At 50.1% G+C, this 15766-nt stretch overlaps 1 protein-coding gene across 1 annotated transcript in view; it reads left to right on the plus strand.

The window, feature by feature from the left end:
- Positions 1–8988, plus strand: part of LOC144674535 (CD209 antigen-like protein C) — a 50155-nt gene extending 41167 nt beyond the window's left edge. The window contains exons 4-6 of the mRNA XM_078535837.1: positions 5141–5283; positions 6139–6245; positions 7964–8988. Coding sequence (XP_078391963.1) covers positions 5141–5283; positions 6139–6245; positions 7964–8138 — 425 coding nt within the window. The 3' untranslated portion in view covers positions 8139–8988. The remainder of the gene's footprint in view (positions 1–5140; positions 5284–6138; positions 6246–7963) is intronic.
- Positions 8989–15766: the final 6778 nt, after the last annotated feature.

Below are 15766 nucleotides of genomic sequence, written 5' to 3' on the forward strand. Positions count from 1 at the left end.
GTTCCCTGAAGCCATGTTGGCTCTCCCATTGCTTGGCAAAATTGTAAAGCCGTCGGCAGCTGCTGTACATGGTTAATTGAACCACTTTGTCACACAGATCTCAGAGGAAGTGGGATTACAAAATTGGAAGAAAATAGAAACAGTTTTGAGGAAGTTTTCGCCCTGACATCGAGTCTGAGGAAAGACTGAGACACATCTGAGAGAGTGGGAGAGAGAAGCAGACAGGACAGGAACGGAGGAGAGAGACCCCCTCAGACACAAACCATGGAGCAGGATACCGACTACATGAATATGGGACACATCAAAAACAACACGACAGCGCCCAGTGAACGTAAGTTAAACTGTTCAACAGTGGGAGAGAGACAGAGAGAGTGAGAGATTGAGAGAGAGGCAGAGAAATGGAGAATGATATTGCGAGTGCGAGAGACTGAGAGAGGTGGTGAGAGAGATTGAGGCTGAGAAAGACAGAGAGATGGTGAGAGAGATTAAGAAAGAGAGAGATGGAGAGAGAGGCTGAGGCAGAGAGAGAGAGGCTGGGGCAGAGAGATGGTGAGAGAGACAGGTGGTGATAGAGATTAAGAGAGATTGATAGTGAGAGAGAAAGATTGAGAGTGAGAGCGAGAGAGAAATAGTGAGGGAAATTGAAAGAGAGAAGCATTGGGAGAGGTTTAGAGAGAGGGAAGGAGAACAGAGAGAGAGTGATAGGGAAAGAGAGAGCGGGAGAAACAGAGATAAATACTGGGACAGGGTGAGCTTTACTCTGTATCTAACCCCATGCTGTACCTGTCCTGGGAGTGTTTGATGGGGACGGTGTAGAGGGAGCTTTATTCTGTATCTAACCCCGTGCTGTACCTGTCCTGGGAGTGTTTGATGGGGATGGTGGAGAGGGAGCTTTTCTCTGTATCATGCACATCCTGACTTCATTCAGCCTTCCCCCTCATCACTCTCACTCTCTCTCTCACTCTCTGTCTCTCACTCACCTCTCATGCGCTCTCCCTGTCTCTATCTGCCTCTCTCTTAGTTTCTCTCCCTCTCTCTCTCTGTCTCTCTCTCTCTATCTCCTCCTTTAAGACGCTCCTTGTACCAATCTCTGTGTCTGAGCTTTTGGTTTCCTGTCCCTAATATCTCCCTGTGTGACTCGGTGTTTGATTCTCTTTGATAACCCTCCTGTACCGTGCACTGGGATGTGAAATGAGGGATATAAATGAGTAACGTGGTTGTTGTTCCTCTCGATAAGGGAGGTAGATACGTCACCATTGTCTGTTCCGTGCAGTTACATGGGCTGCTCAACATGGGCCAATCTTCACTTCTCTATTCCAGATAAAACTGGACAGGAAACAGCTGGAGGAAGAAGATCAATAACTTCAACACATCTCGGCATCCCCTGCCTCATTGTCTTAATCATCAGTTTGGCTATTGCGATAGGGCTAAGAGTCCAAGGTAGGAAGTTGAACCTCACACTCAAATTGTTACAGAGAGTGAATGGAGGCAAATCTGAGCTCCTTTATTTTCTCACCCTCTGTCCGTAAGCAGGGGTGTTTTCATGTTGGAAATAGGCTGTGGTGCGTTTACCCAAACCCTCAGTTTGTGAGGTCAGACTTTAAAGGGAGAAGCACCAACAACTCTCTAGATGTAAATCAGCAGTGTAGTTTATTCATACATTCAAACCCGGGAGATCATCACAACTTCACACACACATATGCACACAACAGGAACATAGGAAAAAGGTGGGATGGCCAGAGTTCAGAAAGTCCAAGTCCGTCGAGCGTTCCTTCACAGAGGAGATACAGTTCAGGCGGGTCTGGCTCACTGAAGCAGGATTTACAGAATTCCTTTCAAGTTGATCGGGATGCAGTGAGATGAGGTTGGGCCACAAAGAGTTGGACTGCCCAGGAGGTGGCTGAAGGAATTTTGCAGAGAAACATGCTCCGAGCAGGCTTAGAAATGACACAGGCTGTCGATCAGCCTGGAGTCTTGCTTTGATGATCGCTAGCAGGAGTTTGAACAGAACACAGAGTTGTGAATGTAATAATGTAATATCAAATCCTTCCAAAGGCCAGAAGCTTAGGTCATGTGATGTTGCCCATTAAGGAGCCTAACAATAAGTTTCTATGCCTCTGGTCAAAATCCATTGTCCAACATTGGAGATAGAGGATTGTGTTTAGCACATCTGCAGGTATAATGAGTGTCCAAGTCTTTCCCATTATTATAAAGCGAGGCTGCAGAGAAAGGTTGTCCACTGGTCCCTGGTGTTGTTAATCGTAAGGTTTCCTCACAGTACAAGGTGTGAGGTTCCACAAGGATGAGGGGGGACCTTTGTGCCGTGAATGCTGTTGGAAATTGGCTCACTGTAACACTCTGTTATGTCCCACAGCCCTCGCTGTAATGCTCTGATATATACCACACCCCTCACTGTAACACTCTGATATGTCCCACAGCCCTCGCTGTAACGCTCTGATATATCCCGCACCCCTCGCTGTAACACCCTGATATATCCCGCACCCCTCGCTGTAACACTCTGATATAACCCGCACCCCTCGCTGTAACACTCTGATATATCCCACACCCCTCACTGTAACACTCTGATATATCCTGCACCCCTCACTGTAACGCTCTGATATATCCCGCACCCCTCGCTGTAACACTCTGATATATACTACAGCCCTAGCTGTAACGCTCTGATATATCCCGCACCCCTCGCTGTAACACTCTGATATATCCCGCACGCCTTGCTGTAACGCTCTGATATATCCCGCACCCCTCGCTGTAACGCTCTGATATATCCCGCACCCCTCGCTGTAACGCTCTGATATATCCCGCACCCCTCGCTGTAACGCTCTGATATATCCCGCACCCCTCGCTGTAACGCTCTGATATATCCCGCACCCCTCGCTGTAACACCCTGATATATCCCGCACCCATTGCTGTAACAATCTGATATAACCTGCACCGCTCGCTGTAACGCTCTGATATATCCCACACCCCTCGCTGTAACGCTCTGATATATCCCGCACCCCTCGCTGTAACGCTCTGATATATCCCGCATCCCTCGCTGTAACACTCGAATATATCCCGCACCCCTCGCTGTAACACTCTGATATATCCTGCATCCCTCGCTGTAACACTCTGATATATCCTGCACCCCTCACTGTAACACTCTGATATATCCCACACCCCTCACTGTAACACTCTGATATATCCTGCACCCCTCACTGTAACACTCTGATATATCCCGCACCCCTCGCTGTAACACTCTAATGTATCCCGCACCCCTCGCTGTAACACTCTGATATATCCTACAGCCCTAGCTGTAACGCTGTAATATATCCCGCACCCCTCGCTGTAACGCTCTGATATATCCCGCACGCCTTGCTGTAATGCTCTGATATATCCCACACCCCTCGCTGTAACGCTCTGATATATCCCGCACCCCTCGCTGTAACGCTCTGATATATCCCGCACCCCTCGCTGTAACGCTCTGATATATCCCGCACCTCTCGCTGTAACGCTCTGATATATCCCGCACCCCTCGCTGTAACACCCTGATATATCCCGCACCCATTGCTGTAACACTCTGATATAACCCGCACCGCTCGCTGTAACGCTCTGATATATCCCACATCCCTCGCTGTAACGCTCTGATATATCCCGCACCCCTCGCTGTAACGCTCTGATATATCCCGCATCCCTTGCTGTAACACTCGAATATATCCCGCACCCCTCGCTGTAACACTCTGATATATCCTGCATCCCTCGCTGTAACACTCTGATATATCCTGCACCCCTCACTGTAACACTCTGATATATCCCACACCCCTCACTGTAACACTCTGATATATCCTGCACCCCTCACTGTAACACTCTGATGTATCCCGCACCCCTCGCTGTAACACTCTGATGTATCCCGCACCCCTCGCTGTAGCACTCTGATATAACCCACACTATCACTCACTCTGACTCTGTCTCTCAGTTCTAAAGATGAACAAGGAGTGCGGTGGTGCTGACCCCCTTAATCGGACCTTGGCCATTGCCCATAGGAACTTGACAGAGCTGGATGGAACGTTCCAGAAATTGTTCGAGAGAGCACGATCGCTCTGCCCAATGCTCTGAAGGTGTTCAGGTGAGTGGGAGCTGCCGGCCGTACTCCTGCCCCCTCCCGCAACATCCCATGCTCTGCCCCATTGGGGTCACTGCCACCTCCTGTCTCCCCACCCCCACCCCCTGTCTCCCCACCCCCACCCACAGTCTCCCCACCCCCACCCCCTGTCTCCCCACCCCCACCCCCTGTCTCCCCACCCCCACCCCCTGTCTCCCCACCCCCACCCCCCGTCTCCCCACCCCCAACTCCACCCCCTGTCTCCCCACCCCCATCCTCCCCATCCTTCAGTCAAGGCCTCAATCTCCAAGCGGGGGAAGGCCGCACTATCCCGGCCTCTGCCTCCCGGAGTTTGGGACAGGCGAGGGGATGAATCGATCTGGGGGGGGGATCTGTCCGACAGATTGAGGGGATTGGATAAGGTGCAGGTGGTCGATCCAAACTTGAAGCCTGAGGCCTACAGGCGAAACCGCGGCGACCGCACCCGAGGCGTTGAAAGCAATAAATAGATTCGATTGGATCGATGGAGAGAAACTATTTCCTCTGATCCGGTGGGTTGTGAGGGAGCCGGGGAGGGGGAGTCGAGAACAAGGGGGAAGAAGGTTAAAATTCAGGCCAGGACGTTCAGGGGGGACATCAGGGAACACCACTTCACACAAAGGGGAGCGGAAATCAGGAACTCTCCCCCCCAACCCCTGAAATAAACTGTGGGGGCCGGAGGTCAAAGGGAAACATCAAAACTGAGATTGAGAGATTGTTGTTGGGGATGGAGGGTCACGGAACCAAAGGAGTAAAGATACAGAGCAGATCCAATAGAATGGTGTAAAATGCTCGACAGGGGCTGAATGGCCTCCTCCTGTTCCAGTGTAATAGGCTCGAGAGGAGCTGAATGGGCCTCCTCCTGTTCCTGTGTAACAGGCTCGAGAGGTGCTGAATGGGCCTCCTCCTGTTCCTGTGTAACAGGATCGAGAGGGACTGAATGGCCTCCTCCTATTCCTAATGTCCCAATGTATTTCTCTGAATTAAGTCTTTATAATTTTGCAGAGTCTCCCTGTCCGAGCGGCTGGAAAGTTCATAATCATCATTGCTATAAATTCTCAACGCATAAAGTAAACTGGGACTCGGCAAAACAACAATGTGTATCCCAAAATTCACACCTCATCTTCATAAATACAGAACAGGAACAGGTGAGAATAGCAGAGGCATCTGTCAGAATGAGATAGAGAGAGAATATCCCTCTGCACTGTCCCCATCAAACACTCCCAGGACAGGTACAGCACGGGGTGAGATACAGAGTAAAGCTCCCTCTACACTGTCCCCATCAAACACCCAGAGGACAGGTACAGCACAGGGTTAGATACAGAGTAAAGCTCCCTCTACACTGTCCCCATCAAACAATCCCAGTACAGGTACAGCACGGGGTTAGATACAGAGTAAAGTTCCCTCTACACCGTCCCCATCAAACACTCCCAGGACAGGTACAGCACGGGTTTAGATACAGAGTAAAGCTCCCTCTACATCGTGCCCATCAAACACTCCCAGGACAGATACAGCACGGGGTTAGATACAGAGTAAAGCTCCCTCTACACTGTCCCCATTAAACACTCCTAGGACCGGTACAGCAGAGGGTTAGATACAGAGTAAAGCTCCCTCTATGCCACATGAACGAGGGTTCCAGCAGTCGATGAGCTGAGCCCGGGGTGGTTCTGGGTGATGTTACGGAGTTTGGAAGAGGCCGTCTTGGTGACGATGTGGATATGAGGTGGGAATCCCATCCCCAGATTAAACACGACCCCAGGGTTGTAAACAGTCTGGTTCAGACTCAGGGAGTTCCCAGGATGGAGTCAGTAACTCGGGAATGGAGTTTGGAACAGAGACGAAAAACAAAAGCTTCAGTCTTCCTGATAGTTAATTAGAGGGAATGAGGGAGAATTCCCTGACAAATGGTTTGGGGCATTTTGTGCATCAGTTGTGTGCGTGTGTTTGTGTGAGTTAAGGCAGTCATTCTAAGTGATGTCACTCCATCATTGTATCTGCTGCAGAATTTCATAATCAAATCTATCGAGAACAATCCTGGGTCTCACTGGATTGGACTAACAGATCGAGAGAGTGAAGGAAACTGGAAATGGGTGGATGGGAGCCCAGTGAGGTGAGTCCCAGCGTCACATGGAGAGAGAGAGCGGGACAGGGGGATTAGATTGCGGATTTGTACAGGGCTATGGGGAGAGAGCGGGGCAGTGGGATTAGTTTGGGATTGATTCAGGGCTATGGGGAGAGAGTGGGGCAATGGGATTAGTTTGGGATTCATACAGGGCTATGGGGAGAGAGTGGGGCATTGGGATTAGTTTGGGATTGATACAGGGCTATAGGAAGAGTGCGGGACAGTGGGATTAGTTCAGGATTGATACAGGGCTATGGGGAGAGAGCGGGACAGTGGGATTAGTTTGGGATTTGTACAGGTCTATGGGGAGAGAGCGGGGCAGTGGGATTAGTTAGGGATTGATTCAGGGCTATGGGGAGAGAGTGGGGAAGTGGGATTAGTTAGGGATTGACATGGAGCAATGGGGAGAGAATGGGGCACTGAGATTACGTTGAGATTGATTCAGGGCTATGGGGAGAGAGTGGGACAGTGGGATTAGTTTGGGATTGATACAGGGACATGGGGAGAGAGCGGCGCAATGGGATTAGTTTGGGATTTGTACAGGGTTATGGGGAGAGAGCGGGGCAGTGGGATTAGTTTGGGATTGATACAGGGCTATGGGGAGAGAGTGGGGCAGTGGGATTAGTTTGGGATTGATACAGGGCTATGGGGAGAGAGTGGGGCAGTAGGAGTAGTTTGGGATTGATACAGGGCAATGGGGAGAGAATGAGGCAGTAAGATTACTTTGGGATTGATTCAGGGCTATGGGGAGAGAGTGGGGCCGTGGGATTAGTTTGGGATTGATACAGGGCTATGGGGAGAGAATGGGGCAGTGGGATTAGTTAGGGATTGATACAGGGCTATGGGGAGAGTGCGGCACAGTGGGATTAGTTTGGGATTGATATTGGGTTATGGGGAGAGAGCGGGATAGTGGGATTAGTTTGGGATTTGTACAGGTCTGTGGGGAGAGAACGAGGCAGTGAGATTACTTTGGGATTGATTCAGGGCTATGAGGAGAGAGTGGGGCAGTGGGATTAGTTTGGGATTGATACAGGGACATGGGGAGAGAGTGGTGCAGTGGGATTAGTTTGGGATTTGTATAGGGTTATGGGGAGAGAGCGGGACAGTGGGATTAGTTAGGGATTGATACAGGGCAATGGGGAGAGAACGGGGCAGTGAGATTACTTTGGGATTGATTCAGGGCTATGGGGAGAGAGCGGGGCAGTGGGAATAGTTTGGGGATTTGTACAGGGCTATGGGGAGAGAGCAGGGCAGTGGGATTATTTTGAGATTTGTACAGGGCTATGGGCTATGGGGAGAGAGCGGTGCAGTGGGATTAGTTTGGGATATGTACAGGGCTATGGGGAGAGAGCGGGGCAGTGGGATTAGTTTGGGATTGATTCAGGGCTATGGGGAGAGAGCGGGACAGTGGGATTAGTTAGGGATTGATACAGGGCAATGAGGAGAGAACGGGGCAGTGAGATTACTTTGGGATTGATTCAGGGCTATGGGGAGAGAGCGGGGCAGTGGGAATAGTTTGGGGATTTGGACAGGGCGATGGGGAGAGAATCGGGCAGTGGCATTGGTTTTGGATTGATAGAGGGACATGGGGATAGAGTGGGGCACTGGGATTAGTTTTGGATTTGTTCCGGGCTGTAGGAATCTTGTTGATTCTGTGCAGGAATGTGTCGGATTTTTATCGGTATTTTTATTTCTCCATTTCCCAGTTTTACTCGGTGGGGTCAGGGTGAACCGAATAATATGCATCATAATGAAAACTGCGCCATTACCAGAGGAGCCGACTGGAATGATTACAGTTGTGCTGATCAGTTCCCTTTCATCTGTGCGAAAAGGGCACTGCCCTGCATCGAGGCAGCTGATATTGAGAAATATTGTTCCTGAAGAGAGACTGGGGCACAGAACGAGAGTGTCAGAATTGTCCAAAGATCCCCAGCCCCTCCTCCCTTCCCCACAATCCCCGACTGCACGAGGCCACGTCCATAAGGTGAAAATTCATCTGTTCCCCTTCTCCCTCAGGTGGAGCCTCCTGCAGTGCCACCAGTGTTGGGAGGCGGGAATGACGGCGTGACAGTTGACATTGGAAAACCCCATTATCAATCCAGGCTGGAATCCGATGAAATGTAACAGGACAGAAGTCATGCATTTCTCTAGCACCTTTCACTAACTCAGGAGATGCCCTATGTTCTTTTGCAGCTAATGAAGCAACTCCTTACAGTGTTTTCATAGTTGTCATGTCCAAAACAAGGCATTGAATTTGCGTGCAGTAAGCTCCCACTGGACTCAGGATTGAACTAGTTCACATCGGAAATAACCTTTGGACTTTTTCTTCTCAGACTCTGGAAATCATGTGAACTCATTTTCATCTCCGTGGTTCTTGTACTGTTACTATCCATAGTTGTAAAAGTTTCCTTTCTCTGTCCTCCATTACTCTGTGTGTGCGTGTAGTGTGTGTGTGTGTGTGTATGTCTGTGCATGTACATCTGTGTTTCTTTGTCTCTGTGTGTGCGCATTTGTGCTTGTGGGCATGTGTGTGTGCAAGTGTGTGTGCATGTGTTTGTGTGTGAGAGTGTGTGGGCATGCATGTGTGTGTGTGTGTGTATGCGTGTGAGTTTGTGAGTGTTTGTGTGTGTGAGAGAGAGTGTGTTAGAGTGTGTGTGTGGTCCAGAGTGTGACATTGTGAACATTCCTGCCCCGGGTTTTAAATGTAAATAAACTAACCCGAGTTGATCACAATGTGAGTTTGCTGTGAGTGATTAGTAAAGTGGATCAGACACACTGAGGGTTTGGGAAAACACACCACAACGTTCTTCACAAAGAATTCAAAACACCTTCTGTATACGGACAGTTGTTGAGAGACAGAAGTACAGTGTGCCTGTCCCTCTCCTGTCCGGAACAGTTTGTTCTGAGGAACCTACCAACACAGACATGTGAACAAGATCTCCAACTTTGTAATACTGCTCTCAAAGTCTCAATTCCTTCATAAACTAACATACGCACTTTTGCTGTAACCATTCCTCTCCCGACGCTCTGTTATGATGCAGCAGATGATGTGTGCCAGGCGGATCAAATCCACGAGGGAATCCTGATCATGTGGTCACAACTGTTTTGCAATTTATATTTTAATTCGAGATGTCTGCCCTGAATTCAGTAATAATAAGTCCACCAAGACTCTAGAGATTCTTTACAAACCTAAATTAACCATTCATTAACAAATCAAAAGATTGCAAGCACATACACAGGTCGACAAATTACTACTGTAATAACTCCAAAAAGCCCCTAATTAATCGAGCTTCCAGCTACACCCTCCTTAAGGCAACAGGAAAAAGCAATTTGATTTTAAACAGATCCATGCAATTCATCACATTACGCTGGATAGTAGAATCCAAAGTCGCTTTTCCCAGCTTCAGTTTCTGTAGACAGCTTGTTGCACAAATACTGGAGGCTTTTCACACTTCTGGGAGATCTTGCAATGCCTTTCTCTATGACACACAGCTTCTTCTCCTTTATACACGTTTCTCCCTTTCAATGTAAATCCCATTGTTCCCATAAGTTTTGGAACTTTACCTTTCTCATAATAGAAATCTCTTTATGGTGCTGATACTATCAGTCACCATTGGGAAAAATAAACACACTGCTGGGCCTCGCTTCTCTGGCGAGGCGTAAACATCCCACCGTCTCTTTGAAATTCAAACCACTCTGATTGATCTAAAAATGCAAATTCTCCTCACCGCACATTCTAAAACTTTTCAGCCATGTTTACCTATCGAGCATTTCGAACCGAGCTTCTTTTCATGGATCTCATCCTCCAGACCAGCTGACTCCAAGCCGATTAAACACAGAAAAATGATCCAAACCCCACTATTCACCTACTTTTACAATAAATCACACTAATATTATGAGAATTATTGTACTTCCATTACAGCTCTTTGCCAGTGTCCCTGAGTTTTTATTTATTAGTTCATGGGCTGTGGACACCCCTGGCTTGGCCAGCATTTATTGCCCATCCCTAATCGCACTTGCTCAGAGGGCATTTAAGGGTCAACCTCATTGCTGCGGGTCTGGAGTCATGTGTAGGCCAGACCAGGTAAGGGCGGCAGATTTCCTTCCCTCAAGGGCATTCGTGAACCAGATGGGTTTCTTAGGACAATCGCCAATAGTTTCATAATCACTTAATCTCCAGATTTTTATTGAATTCAAATGCCACCCTCTGCCGGGTTGAGATTCGAAACCAGGTTTCCCAGGGCGTCAACCTGGGTCACTGGATTACCAATCCGGTGAAAATACCACTACGCCATCACATCACCTTCTCATCCCACACGCTCCGAAGGTCGATGTTCTTCAGTCTTCCCTCTGAGGTGACTCTTCCCTTGCAGAGCCTTCATTGTTTTTGTCACGTGAGGGTGCTCGGGGTTGAAAGGATTATCACGTGGGACGGGAGGGACAGTATCGCCCACCCCATGATGAAGTAAGAGTCACATGACAAAGACCCAGCACATGACGGATAATGTGGGAAAGTGTGGAATTGTCCATTTTGGCAGGAAGAATAAAAGAGAAGCACATTATCTAAATGGTGAGAGATTGAAGAGCTCTGAGATGCAGAGGGATCCGGGTGTCCTAGTCCATGAATCGCAAAAGGTTAGTCTGCAAGTACAGCAGGTAATTAGGAAAGCTCATAGAACATTATCGTTTATTGTGAGGAGGAATTGAATACAAAAGTAGGGAGGTTATGCTTCAGTTACACAGGGCACTGGTGAGACCACATCTGGAGTACCGTGTATGGTATTGGTCTGCTTATTTAAGGGTGGATGTAAATGCATTGGGAGCAGTTCCGAGAATGTTTACTGGGCTAATACCAGGATTGGGCAGGTTGTCTTAGGAGGAAAGGTTGGACAGGTTAGGCTCGTATCTGCTGGAGTTTAGAAGGGTGAGCGGTGACTTGATTGACACAAATAAGATCCTGAGGGGTCTTGAGAGGGTGGATGTGGAGAGGATGTTTCCTCTTGGGGTTGAATCTAGAATTCGGGGTCACTGTTTAAAAATAATGGGTCGCCCGATTCAGAGGGAGAGGAGGAGAATGATTTTTTTCTCTCTGAGGGTGGTGAGTCTTTGGAACTCTCTTCCTCAACAGGCGGTGGAAGCAGAGCCTTTGAATCTTTTTAAGGCCGAGCGAGATGGATTCATGATTGACAGGGGGAGGTGAAAGGTTATCGGGGGGTGGGCAGGAATGTGGGGCGAGGTCACAATCAGGTCAGCCACGATCGTATTGAATGGCGGAGCAGGCTGGAGGGGCCGAGTGGCCTGCTCCTGCCCCTAATTGGTAGATACGCCTGGTGAAGGGTGGGGGAGGAGAAACTCATGCCTTAGACTGGGGAAAGCCTGTTGCCTTGTGTTTCTGTCCGGAGTGACATTCATAACCAGTGACTGTTCAGGCACATCTAAACCTCTGCGATTGCTCATTAGCCAGTGACATCCAACAGACCACCTGGTCTCAGAGATGGGATCCTACGCCAGTCTCTTGCAGCTCGGACACCCTGCGAGCTATACTCTGCTTCCCGGAACGGCTGCTGACACGGTCTCCCATTCCGCGAAGGATGATGTCCTGCCAGACATGGGAGGAACACCCACACCTGCCTCTGAGACACCGTGCCTCAGGGCCCAGAATTCTGTGGGTGATTGAATCCCCCGGGGCTGTAACTTGCTGGGGAGGGGGGGCGAGGGAGGGGGGGGGGGGAGGGGTGTGCGTAGAGGAGGGGCTGGAGTTGGCTCAAACCCGTGGCTGCAAAAAGGAAGCTAATATGTTGATAGCTAAAGGCATAGGTTCATGTCATCATTGAAAGTGGGTTAGTTGACCTGGGGAAGGTGTAATAAAACGGGTTAAGAGGTGGGATATGCCAATGTATGACAGTCAGGTGTTAGACTAGAGACAGAGAGAAGGAGAGCAAGAGAGAGAGATGAAGAGAGAGATTGAGAGAGAGGGAGACAGAGAGAGATATGGTGTGAGAGAGGGAGGCAGAGAGAGTGATGGTGAGAGAGAGGGAGACAGAGAGAGAGATGGTGAGAGAGACTGAGAGAGAGAGTCAGAGAGAGAGATGGTGAGAGAGAGGGAGGCAGAGAGAGAGATGGTGAGAGAGAGGGAGACAGAGAGAGAGATGGTGAGAGAGACTGAGAGAGAGAGTCAGAGAGAGAGATGGTGAGAGAGATTGAGAGAGGGGGACAGAGAGAGAGATGGTGAGAGAGATTGAGAGAGAGGGAGACAGAGAGAGAGATGGTGAGAGAGATTGAGAGAGAGGGAGACAGAGAGAGAGATGGTGAGAGAGATTGAGAGAGAGGGAGACAGAGAGAGAGAGATGGTGAGAGAGATTGAGAGAGAGGGAGACAGAGAGAGAGAGATGGTGAGAGAGATTGAGAGAGAGGGAGACAGAGAGAGAGATGGTGAGAGAGATTGAGAGAGAGGGAGACAGAGAGAGAGATGGTGAGAGAGATTGAGAGAGAGGGAGATAGAGAGAGAGATGGTGAGAGAGATTGTGAGAGAGGGAGATAGAGAGAGAGATGGTGAGAGATATTGAGAGAGAGGGACAGAGAGAGAGATGGTGAGAGAGATTGAGAGAGACAGAGAGAGAGATGGTGAGAGAGATTGTGAAAGAGGGAGACAGAGAGAGAGATGGTGAGAGAGATTGAGAGAGAGGGAGACAGAGAGAGAGATGGTGAGAGAGATTGAGAGAGAGGGAGACAGAGAGTGAGATGGTGAGAGAGATTGAGAGAGAGGGAGACAGAGAGAGAGATGGTGAGAGAGATTGAGAGAGAGGGAGACAGAGAGAGAGATGGTGAGAGAGATTGAGAGAGAGGGAGACAGAGAGAGAGATGGTGAGAGAGATTGAGAGAGAGGGAGACAGAGAGAGAGATGGTGAGAGAGATTGAGAGAGAGGGAGACAGAGAGAGAGATGGTGAGAGAGATTGAGAGAGAGGGAGACAGAGAGAGAGATGGTGAGAGAGATTGAGAGAGAGGGAGACAGAGAGAGAGATGGTGAGAGAGATTGTGAGAGAGGGAGACAGAGAGAGAGATGGTGAGAGAGATTGAGAGAGAGGGAGACAGAGAGAGAGATGGTGAGAGAGATTGAGAGAGAGGGAGACAGAGAGAGAGATGGTGAGAGAGATTGAGAGAGAGGGAGACAGAGAGAGAGATGGTGAGAGAGATTGAGAGAGAGGGAGACAGAGAGAGAGATGGTGAGAGAGATTGTGAGAGAGGGAGACAGAGAGAGAGATGGTGAGAGAGATTGAGAGAGAGGGAGACAGAGAGAGAGATGGTGAGAGAGATTGAGAGAGAGAGGGAGACAGAGAGAGAGATGGTGAGAGAGATTGTGAGAGAGGGAGACAGAGAGAGAGATGGTGAGAGAGATTGAGAGAGAGGGAGACAGAGAGAGAGATGGTGAGAGAGATTGAGGGAGAGGGACTGCTGCCCCTGGAGTCAGTACAACCAGCCTCTCATTCTGATCTCAGGGGAAGTGTCTTTGTGAAATGGAACCAAGAGGCAGAAACAGTTTTGAGGAAGTTTTCGCCCTGACATCGAGTCTGAGGAAAGACTGAGACACATCTGGGAGAGAGAGAGAAGCAGACAGGACAGGAACGGAGGAGAGAGACCCCTCAGACACAAACCATGGAGCCTGCGGTGTGACCACCTCTCTATACGTCCCTATCCACGATACTCTCCACCTCGCGGATGCTCCACCGTGTCCCCAGCCGCCGCTCCAGCTCCAAATCCCCGGCTTCCAGGAGCTGCAGCTGGAGACACTTCCCGCACACAGGCTGGTCCCGGGCACTGGAAACGTGCCCGGCTTCCCACATAGAGCAGGATGAGCACACCACGGCTTTGAGCTCTCCTGCCATGACTGACCCCTTTAAATTAAATTAAACCTTTTGGAAGATACTTAATATCAAATAATATCAATTACTCTCGGGCCCTTCTTCCCTGCTCCTCGCTGTTACAGAATATAGTCCCTTACAAATGATGAACCACAAAATAAGATCTTAAAAACGATCAGTAATAAGAGTAGTAAACGCTGCCCCGGCCGCACTCACAGGATCACCTCGTTCCCGCCTCACCGACTCCCTCAGTCACCCCTGTTCACCCGGCTCCTCTCGCGCTTCCCTTCAACTGTCGGCTCCTCTCGAGCGCGCAGGGGGCGGGGTCACACAGAGCGCACAGGGGGCGGGGTGATATGGGGCGGGCAGGGGGCGGGGTTACACTGTGTGCGCAGGGGGCGGGGTCACACAGTGCGCACAGGGGGCGGGGTGATATGGGGCGGGCAGGGGGCGGGGTTACACTGTGTGCGCAGGGGGCGGGGTGACACAGAGCGTGCAGCGGGCGGGGTGATACGTGTCGGGCAGGGGGCCGGGGTGACGCAGACCGTGCAGGGGGCGGGCGGGCAGGGGGCGGGGTGACACTGAACGGGCAGGAGGCGGGGTGATACTGAGCGGGTAGGGGGCGGGGCCACACAGAGCTGGCGGGGGGCGGGGTCAGACAGAGCGCGCAGGGGGCGGGGTGACACTGAACGGGCAGGGGCGGGGTGCTACTGAGCGGGCAGGGGGCGGGGTTACACAGAGCGCGCAGGGGGCGGGGGTCACACAGCACGGGCAGGGGCGGGGTCACACAGAGTGCCCCCTGGGGACGGAGTTTGTCATTGCAGGAGTCTGGGATCAAACTGTGTCTCTCCTCCCCCTGTAGACGGACAGAAACAAAAATAGCTGGAAAAACTCAGCAGGTCCGGCAGCTTCTGCGGAGAGGAACATAGTTAACGTTTCGAGTCCGTATGACGCTTCATCAGAACTAAGGAAATAGAGAAATGAGGTGAAATATCAGCTGTTTGAGGGGGGTGGGATAGGTAGAGCTGGATAGAGGGGCCAGTGATAGGTGGAGGCAATGAAGAGATTGCCAAAGATGTCACAGACAAGAGGACAAAGGGGTGTTGAGGGTGGTGATATTATCTAAGGAATGTGCTAATAGGGACATTGAGGGTAGAAAGCAGGACAAGCTAGTGGCAGATGGCCCTAGTGGGGGGTGGGGTGGGGGGAAGCGATTAGAATGGGCTAAAGGTAGGAGATAAAACCATATATCGAAATAAATTAAAAATAGGTGGGAAAGAGAAATATATATTTTTTAAATGATGAATTATTGGAAAAAGGGGGGGATGGGAAAGGGGGTGGGGATGGAGGAGAGAGATCATGATCTGAATTTGTTGAACTCAATATTCAGTCCGGAAGGCTGTAAAGTGCCTAGTCGGAAGATGAGGTGCTGTTCCTCCAGTTTACGTTGAGCTTCACTGGAACAATGCAGCAGGCCAAGGATGGACATGTGGGCATGAGAGCAGGGTGGAGTGTTAAAATGGCAAGCGACAGGGAGGCCTGGGTTATGGTTGCGGACAGACTGAAGGTGTTCCAAAAATCGGTCACCCAGTCTGCGTTTGGTCTCTCCAATATAGAGGAAACCGCATTGGGAGCAGCGAATGCAGTAG

Source organism: Cetorhinus maximus, unplaced genomic scaffold (assembly GCF_964194155.1).
Source record: "Cetorhinus maximus unplaced genomic scaffold, sCetMax3.hap1.1 HAP1_SCAFFOLD_688, whole genome shotgun sequence".
Classification (NCBI taxonomy): Eukaryota; Metazoa; Chordata; class Chondrichthyes; order Lamniformes; family Cetorhinidae; genus Cetorhinus; species Cetorhinus maximus.